Source organism: Sander lucioperca, chromosome 5, assembly GCF_008315115.2.
Source record: "Sander lucioperca isolate FBNREF2018 chromosome 5, SLUC_FBN_1.2, whole genome shotgun sequence".
In the NCBI taxonomy this organism is placed as follows: domain Eukaryota; kingdom Metazoa; phylum Chordata; class Actinopteri; order Perciformes; family Percidae; genus Sander; species Sander lucioperca.
In genome coordinates, this window is record NC_050177.1 from 5361499 (window position 1) to 5371469 (window position 9971).

At 40.7% G+C, this 9971-nt stretch overlaps 1 protein-coding gene across 1 annotated transcript in view; it reads left to right on the forward strand.

Annotated features, from left to right (window-relative positions):
- LOC118495104 (protein NLRC3-like) overlaps window positions 1-8673 on the forward strand; it is a 21565-nt gene extending 12892 nt beyond the window's left edge. Inside the window, exons 2-7 of the mRNA XM_036001516.1 lie at window positions 4494-4731; window positions 5118-5240; window positions 6321-6352; window positions 6460-6473; window positions 6594-6771; window positions 6842-8673. Coding sequence (XP_035857409.1) covers window positions 4619-4731; window positions 5118-5240; window positions 6321-6352; window positions 6460-6473; window positions 6594-6771; window positions 6842-8673 — 2292 coding nt within the window. The 5' untranslated portion in view covers window positions 4494-4618. The remainder of the gene's footprint in view (window positions 1-4493; window positions 4732-5117; window positions 5241-6320; window positions 6353-6459; window positions 6474-6593; window positions 6772-6841) is intronic.
- The last annotated feature ends 1298 nt before the right edge of the window (window positions 8674-9971 follow it).

The window sequence follows — 9971 nt, forward strand, 5'->3', positions numbered from 1 at the left end:
TCCAGCCGGGAAGTTACGAATGCATGGACTAGTTTTTCAGCATCGTTTTGAGACAGGATGTTCCTGATTTTGGCAATGTTACGAAGATGGAAAAAAGGCTGTTCTAGAGGTTTGTTTTAAGTGGGCGTTAAAGGATAGATCCTGGTCAAAAATGATTCCTAGATTTCTGACAGTAGTGCTGGAGGCCAGGGCAATACCATCTAGGGTAGCTATATATTTAGATAATGAAGTTCGGTGGTGCTTGGGTCCCAGCACAATAACTTCCGTTTTGTTTGAGTTTAACATCAGAAAATCGTGGGTCATCCAGGATTTTATATCTTTAATGCATGCTTGAAGTTTAGCTAACTGACCGCTTTCGTCTGGCTTGATTGACAGATATAATTGGGTGTCGTCTGCGTAACAGTGAAAGTTAATTGAGTGTTTCCTAATAATATTGCCTAGAGGAAGCATATATAAAGAGAATAGAATTGGTCCAAGCACTGAGCCTTGAGGAACGCCATGGCTAACTTTAGCGTATTTGGATGGTTTATCGTTAATATTAACAAATTGGGATCGCTCAGAAAAATAGGACTTAAACCAGCTTAGTGCGATTCCTTTAATGCCAACTAAATGTTCCAGTCTCTGTAAGAGGATGGTATGGTCAATAGTGTCGAATGCAGCACTAAGATCCAATAAGACAAGTACGGAGACAAGTCCTTTGTCAGCAGCAGTTAGAAGGTCGTTAGTGATTTTCACCAGTGCCGTCTCTGTGCTATGATGCTTTCTAAATCCTGACTGAAAGTCTTCAAATAGACTATATCTATGCAGAAAGTCACACAATTGATTAGCGACTACCTTCTCAAGGATTTTGGAGAGAAACGGGAGGTTAGATATAGGTCTATAGTTGGCTAAGACCTCAGGGTCGAGGGTGGGTTTTTTCAGAATAGGTTTTATCACAGCTACTTTAAAAGACTGCGGTACGTGACCCGTTAATAAGGACATATTGATCATATCTAGTAATGTGGTATTGACCACGGGTAGTGCTTCTTTAAGTAGCCTCGTTGGAATGGGGTCTAAGAGACAGGTAGTTGGCTTAGCTGAAGAGACCCTTAACATTAATTGTTGGAGGTCTAAAGGATAAAAGCCGTCTAAATAAGTATCAGGTCTTATCGTTCTCTCTAGCCCTCCTGCGCCCAATGGTGGGCCGTTAGAAGCTGTGGGCAGAAGGTGATACATTTTTTCTCTAATTGTTATAATTTTATCATTAAAAAAGGTCATGAAGTCATCACTGCTCAGAGCTATAGGAATAGATGGCTCAATAGAGCTGTGACTATCTGTCAGCCTGGCTACAGTGCTGAAAAGAAACCTTGGGTTGTTCTTATTTTCTTCTATTAGTGATGAGTAATAGTCTGATCTGGCATTTCTGAGGGTCCTCCTATAATTTTTTAGACTATCTTGCCAATCCACACGAGATTCTTCCAGTTTGGTGGAGCGCCATTTACTTTCAAGTTTTCGTGAGATTTGTTTTAATTTGCGAGTTTGGGAGTTATACCAAGGTGCTAGTTTCCTTTCCTTCATCATCTTCTTTTTGATAGGAGCAACCGAGTCTAAAGTAGTCCGTAGGCAGGCCGTAGCACCGTCTACAAAGTTATCAAGTTGGGAGGGACTAAAGTTAACATAATGGTCCTCTGTTATATTAAGGCATGACATTGAGTTAAGTGCTGTTGGAATATCTTCCTTAAATTTAGCTATAGCACTGTTAGATAAGCATCTAGTGTAGAAACTTTTATTTAATTTCGTATAGTCTGGTAGTAGGAATTCGAAAGTTATTAAAAAATGGTCTGATAATAAAGGATTCTGCGGAAATACTATTAAATCGTCAATTTTGATGCCATATTCTAGCACAAGGTCGAGGGTGTGGTTAAAACAGTGCGTGGCCTTATGCACCCTCTGACTGAAACCAATAGAATCTAACAGTGAATTGAAAGCAGTACTAAGGCTATTGCTGTCAATGTCCACATGGATATTAAAATCACCTACAATAAGTACTTTGTCTGATTGAAGGACTACGCATGATAAAAACTCTGAGAATTCAGATAAAAACTCAGAATATGGACCTGGTGCTCGGTAAACAACAACGAATATAATTGGCTGTACTGTTTTCCATGTTGGGTGTTGAAGATTAAGAACAAGGCTTTCAAACGAGTTATAATTTAGTTTAGGTTTAGGATTAATTAACAGGCTCGAGTCAAATATGGCTGCAACTCCCCCTCCTCGGCCTGAGCCTCGTGGAATTTGGGTATTATTATGACTGGGAGGAGTGGCTTCGTTTAAACTAACATATTCGTCCTGGCCCAGCCAGGTTTCGGTGAGGCAGAATAAATCAATGTGGTTATCTGATATCAATTTGTTTACCAATAATGCTTTCGATGACAGAGATCTAATATTTAATAGTCCACATTTGATTTTCCTATTGTGTTCTATCGTTGCAGTGGTTGTTTTAATTCCAATTAAGTTGTTTAGTATAGCACCTCTTTTGTTAGCGTTTGGTTTAAACGGTGTTTGATTCCATCCAATGATAGTAAAGGCTGTGATATATATCGTGTGCACCATAACTTAAGTCATTGTTTATAAGTAGAATTAAACTGTTTGGGATTGGACGAGTTAAAGAATTAATTTCTCTGAAACGAAGATAAACTAATAAAATCTGTAAACATGTTTTAATGTGTGAATATGATTGGTGGCGCTCTGCTTGTAGTTCCTGATGATGTCACCAGAGGGCACCATGACGTCATCACCAGCTCAGAGATGAACACAAACTGGGGACTTTGGGTTAGTTGATTGTTCTTTATTTTGGTATTTCTCTCTAAAATAACAAAAGACATTACCAATAATCAGTAACATTATAAATCATCATGTCGTTGTTTGTTAACAGTTAAAATAACTTTTAACTGAAGTTTAATTTCCTGTTTATCACTGCTGGTTGTTATGAAGAGTTACTGCTCCTCTGATCTCTGTTGGCACAGTGTTTCTGGTTCTACAGGATTCTTTCTGTCTCCTCCTCCTCCTCCTCCTCCTCCTCCTCCTCCTCCTCCTCCTCCTCCTCCTGATGAAGCTGAAACAGGTTTGTTGTTTTGCTGTCAGAGACGAAGGTTTCAGTCGACACACGATAAGATGTCTGGGTGTCCCAGAGGTCTTCCAGGTGGAGCTGCAGCGTGAGAAACCCTTGATTTTAAGTTTTAAAATCAAACTAGAACTGGAAATATGAACAATCATGTCTAGAGAATCTGGAAAAACAAGGTGGTAGGTAATTTAACTCGTCTGTAACATTTAAAATATATTTTAATTTAAACTCTTTAAACATCGTCTGGTGTGTCTCTGTGTGTGTGTGTGTGTGTTTGTGTTTGTTTGTGTGTGTGTGTGTGTGTGTGTGTGTCTGTGTGTGTGTGTGTGTGTGTGTGTGTGTGTGTGTGTGTGTAACCTCCACAGACGTGTGGAAAGTCCCTTGTGTTGCATTCACGGGACAAAGGAAGAACAAACACACACTGACAACAACAATCACAGTTACACAGAGAGAAGAAACAAAGCTCTTATTGTGAAAATCTGCTTCCTGTCAGGTGGAGCTGTGACTCATCAGGTAACAACTCACCTGAGTTCTTCTCCGTCAACTCTTTGGACTGTTTGAAGAAACTGTAAGTTGCTGTTTGATACTTTAACAACACGTTAGTCTTTGGTCTCTTCAGGGTTAGTTTCTGGCTCTGTAAAGTTAAATATAATGTTTCTACTTCACTTCTTATTTCCTGAGAAAGTTTGGACGACTCTTGTGTTGATCTACATGTTGTAACATGAACTACTACAGAGGAGGTTTTAAATACTTTGCCAGGTGTTTATACGTCTGTCTGTCACAACCGTGAGGCTGCAGTCAGGAAACTTTACAGCTGTGTAGCTGAGATCTAAATGAAGGCCGAGTTGAAGATGGGTGGGGTCTGATCAAGGGGGGAGGAAGTAGGAGGGTAGGAAGTAAGGAAGGGCCAACTTTACACCCCTGGCCTGATTTGGCCGGTGTGAATCCATCATAAGATGGTCGCTAGTTATTTCATTTCTCCTGCTGTCAGAAAACAAACCGTCGTCTCCACCAGCGTGGACGTCCAAAGTCAGACACAACAGGACTCTACTGTTTCCTCTGGAACCTTTCAGAATAAAATGTAGAGACCTAAATGCCTCTGTTACTGTTGTAGTGATGTGTGGAGGACGGTGCATGGGACAGAAAGGTGAGATTGATTGTCATAATGGAGTCTTGTCTCCATTAGAGGACAGAAAGATGACATTAGTCCTGGAGTCTTCCCAATGTTCCTGTTCTCCCAGAAAGATAATGAATGACAGAGCAGGATGAGCAGAGAGCAGAAATCATTCAGTGAAGAGATTCAGACTTTATTTCCTGCTTGACAGCTTCTAATTTCTCCAGCAGCTTCTGTTTCTGGAGATTAAAAAGTGGTTTCCTCTCTTTCTAACAGGACCCATCAGAGACCAGACCCTGCTGAACCTGAACCTAAATCCAGCTGTGTGTCCATGAAGAGTCACCGGTCCATGGAGCCACCTCTACTTTAAAAAAAGACCTGTAAGGGAGAGGAGAGTAGAAATGGAGGAGAGGAGACTAGAAATGGAGGAGAGAGGATTGATGGAGAGACTTGAATGGAAGAAGGAGAGAATTGCAATGGAAAGTGAAATTGAAATGTTAAGAAGAAGATTGAGGTGAGTTGTGAACATCCAGCAAACTGGAACGAGTCTCATTGGATGTAACTACGTCCCGTCTGGGTTGTTTTTTTGTTTTTTTTGTAATTTTGTGGAAAGAAATTATTGTAGTTGATGACTCAAATGAGAATGTTTTTGCAAAAATAATTTCCTGTCTCACTCAAAATATCTTTCTGTTTAGACAACATTTTGAAATATTATATTTAGATTTTTTTAAATTCTGATTTCAAAAGATATTTTTATTGAGTTTTGGACAGAAAGTAAAACATTATTGGCATTTAATTGTTAATAATTAGGCCTACAGACATATTCACATTAATATTATATTTTATGCACGGAGACTTTAACTGAACATGTGACCCTCAATAAATGTCTTTTTCTATCAGGACCCAGCAGAGACCAGAGTCTCCTGAACCTGAACCTGAACCCAGCTGTGTGTCCTTTAAGAGCGACTGGTCACATGAACGCTATATTACTTTTAAAGGTCAACAACCCTCTGCTGAAAAGAGGTAAGCTGTTAATATTATATTACTGATTCATGTTATAACTTTTATGTATCCAGAGAAGTTTTAAGTTTTTTTTTAGCATCTTTCTTCTTCACATATATTTATATTCTCACATCTGAAAGTTGTCCAGTTAAACCAGTCTTCAACTCTTGACTTTAGGTAAATATTGGATCTGGTTTGGTCCAATATATTCTCTGGTGTTTTAGCTTTTTAACCCAGTTTTTTTGTGTAGTTTATTGAACTTCTTTGTGTTAATCTGTTTTTAGTTGCTGCTTGTATCTCCAGCTGTTTTTGTTTCTGAATAATAAAAAGTGAATTTCCATCCCTGTTGGTCTTACTCTCTGTGTAACAGGATCCATCAAAGACCAGACTCTGCTGAACCTGAACCCAGCTGTGTGTCCTTCAAAAGCGACCGGTCGAATGTTCGCTTTATTAACTTTAAAGGTCAACAATCCACTGATGAAATGAGGTAAGCTATTAATAATATTATAATATTGCTGATTCATGTTTCAACTGTTATGTATCCAGAGAAGTTTTGAAATGTATTTTCAGCATCTTTCTTCTTCCCATATATTTATATTCTCACATCTGAAAGCTGTCCAGTAGACCAGTCTTCAACTGTAGATCTCAATGTAATATTGGATCTGGTTTGGTCCAATATTACCTGGTGTTTCAGCCCCATTAAAAAGCATTTTAAATCTCCCATAGCCATAGGGTAGGCTAAAAATCATGAATTGCAAAATTCATCCCAAATGTTCTTTTCCAACTGGGAATACCAGGGGGATGGTTGGGATGTATGCACCTCAGATTGCCCTTTCCAGGGTAACTTTATTTGCACATCCCCCCTGGAGAACCAGCGACCCTTGGTAAGTGTTTGTGTCACCTGGGTCAGGACACTATTTACCATGAGAAGACTTCTGCCATTTGAGTCTGTGGTACAACAGTACCACCGACACTTTCATGTCAGGGGAAACCATCTGATTCAATGTTGTAATCAACACTTTAAGTCACAGGAAATTACCTTGTGTTTGTCTCTGTGTGGACAGACATGATGTGAGCTAATTCTTCCTGATTCCTCCACAGAGTGGACCAGGAGAGCTCAGAGGTTCCCAGTGGTCAGTCTACCCAGCAGCATCAAACACACCTGGACTCCATATTTATGGTCTGTACATGTACAACAACTACTTTTACATCTATTATGTTCACAATCATCTCCATGCAGCACCTTTCAGACCAGTGGGTTGTCAGTCTGTCCAACATGGATCTGATGTTTGCTTCCATGATTTCAGTTTGATTTGTCATTCATGTAATCTTCTGTTCCAGCTGCTGGAGGAGAACATCCTCACTTTTGTGAAGAACGAGCTGAAGAAGATCGAGAAGCTTCTGAGTCCAGATTACCCAGAATGCTCAGAGAGTCAGACAGAGGAGGAGAATGAGAATGAAGAGCAGTGGAGGAGCAGAGAGGCATTTCTGAAGATCACACTGCACTTCCTGAAGAGAATGAAGCAAAACGAGCTGGCTGACCGTCTGCAGCGCAGTAAGAGGATTTCTCTAAAGATTTAACTTGCTGGACTAATGGGACGTTTACAAAATTACTTAATGAGCTTTTTTGTTATGTATTAATTCAGGAAGTTCTGCTGGAGTGTGTAAACGTAAACTCAAGACTAACCTAAACAACAAGTTCCAGTGTGTGTTTGAGGGGATTGCTAAAGCAGGAAACCCAACCCTTCTGAATCAGATGTTCACAGAGATCTACATCATGGAGGGAGGGACTGCAGAGGTCAATGATGAACATGAGGTCAGACAGATTGAAACAGCTTCCAGAAAACCAGACAGACCAGAAAAAACAATCAGAAGAGAAGACATCTTTAAAGCCCCACCTGGAAGAGATGAACCAATCAGAACAGTGATGACAAAGGGAGTGGCTGGCATCGGGAAAACAGTCTTAACACAGAAGTTCACTCTGGACTGGGCTGAAGGCAAAGCCAACCAGGACATCCATTTCATATTTCCATTCACTTTCAGAGAGCTGAATGTGCTGAAAGAGAAAAGGTATAGCTTGGTGGAACTTGTTGATCACTTCTTCAGTGAAACCAAAGAAGCAGGAATCTGCAGGTTTGAAGAGTTCCAGGTTGTGTTCATCTTTGACGGTCTGGATGAGTGTCGACTTCCTCTGGACTTCCTCAAAACTGAGACCCTGACTGATGTTACAGAGTCCACCTCAGTGGGTGTGCTGCTGACAAACCTCATCAGGGGGAAACTGCTTCCCTCTGCTCGCCTCTGGATAACCACACGGCCTGCAGCAGCCAATCAGATCCCTGCTGAGTGTTTTGACATGGTGACAGAGGTCAGAGGGTTCACTGACCCACAGAAGGAGGACTACTTCAGTAAGAGATACAGAGACAAGAAGCAGGAAAGCAGAATCATCTCCCACATCAAGACATCACGAAGCCTCCACATCATGTGCCACATCCCAGTCTTCTGCTGGATCACTGCTACAGTTCTGGAGGACGTGTTGAAGACCAGAGAGGGAGGAGAGCTGCCCAAGACACTGACTGAGATGTACATCCACTTCCTGGTGGTTCAGTCCAAACTGAAGAACATCAAATACGGTGGAGGAGCTGGGACGGATTCAAACTGGAATAAAGAGACAAAGAAGATGATTCGGTCTCTGGGAAAACTGGCGTTTGAGCAGCTGCAGAAAGGCAACTTGATCTTCTATGAATCAGACCTGACGGAGTGTGGCATCGATATCACAGCAGCCTCAGTGTACTCAGGAGTGTTCACACAGATCTTTAAAGAGGAGAGAGGACTGTACCAGGACAAGGTGTTCTGCTTCGTCCATCTGAGTGTTCAGGAGTTTCTGGCTGCTCTTCATGTTCATCTGACATTCATCAACTCTGGAGTCAACCTGCTGTCAGAAGAACAATCACCATCCCGGCTGTCTAAAGTCTTCAGAGTCAAATCTAAAGTAAAACATGTCCTTCAGAGTGCTGTGGACAAGGCCTTACAGAGTCCAAATGGACACCTGGACTTGTTCCTCCGTTTCCTCCTGGGTCTTTCACTGCAGACCAATCAGACTCTCCTACGAGGTCTGATGACACAGACAGGAAGTAGCTCAGAGACCTATCAGGAGACAGTTGAGTACATCAAGAAGAAGTTCAGTCAGGATCTGTCTGCAGAGAGAAGCATCAATCTGTTCCACTGTCTGAATGAACTGAATGATCGTTCTCTAGTGGAGGAGATCCAACAGTCCCTGAGATCAGGAAGTCTCTCCACAGATAAACTATCTCCTGCTCAGTGGTCAGCTCTGGTCTTCATCTTACTGTCATCAGAAAAAGATCTGGATGTGTTTGACCTGAAGAAATACTCTGCTTCAGAGAAGACTCTTCTGAGGCTGCTGCCAGTGGTCAAAGCCTCCAACAAAGCTCTGTAAGTGGGATTTATTAATCAATAAATACTCTGATATCTTTCAACAGGAGTTAAATATAAATAACCTTCCTGTTGTCTCTCCAGACTGAGTGGCTGTAACCTGTCAGAGAGAAGCTGTGAAGCTCTGTCCTCAGTTCTCAGCTCCCAGTCCTCTAGTCTGAGAGAGCTGGACCTGAGTAACAACAACCTGCACGATTCAGGAGTGAAGCTGATCTCTGTTGGACTGAAGAGTCCACACTGCACACTGGAGACTCTCAGGTCAGATCAAGAACAATAATCTTTGAAAAAAACAGTATTGTAAAAAATACTTTGGAAACATTCAAAAATTGTGAATCTTTCCAAAGTATTTTATTCTGATTTAGAATCACTTCATAAACAATGAAATATGAACTGTGGCTGAGATACACAAATAATTTATATTTTAATATCATGTGACTTTGATTACTGGACGTTTGTTTATTCCTGATTATACAAGAAGTAGATCCGACCAGACAACCTGATTGGTCAGCTAGACATTTAGAACATACTCAAATCAGCATGACAGCACACCCAGAGACATTTGAGCACACGTGGCACATCACATAAGATGTTACTCCGCCATTTCCATGGCAACATTGTAACTTCCAGGGCTGAATCATAAACAGTAACGTTAGCCTACGATATTGATACAATGGATCGTTTTGTTGTTAATTTTGATTTATATGGAGGACTTAGTTTTGATGAATGGTTGGAAGAGGGTGAGAAGTGAATCATTGGATGAAACAACATTTTTACACTCTGGAGTAAACTGTTACTGGAATAGTTTGGATCACATCAGCTGTTTGGATCACATCAGCTGTTGGATCACATCAGCTGTTTGAATAACATCAGTTGTGCCGCTGACAGGTCAATAATGAAGTTTGTGGACGTATAGTAGCAACAAAGATTTCTTAGTAGATATTTTAGTTATAACCAGATTAAGTTAGCCAAGCAGTTTGGTGTTTAAAAAAACAATAATTTTAGCCTACAACATTGATACAATGGATCGTTTTGTTGTTAATTTTGATTTATATGGATGACTTAGTTTTGATGAATGGTTGGAAGAGGATGAGAAGTGAATCATTGGATGATACAACATTTTTACACTCTGGAGTTAACTGTTACTGGAATAGTTTGGATAACATCAGCTGTTTGGATCACATCAGCTGTTAGATCACATCAGCTGTTGGATCACATCAGCTGTTTAGATCACATCAGCTGTGCCACTGACACGTCAATAATGAAGTTTGCGGACGTATACTAGCTAATTTTTTTTCAGTAGAT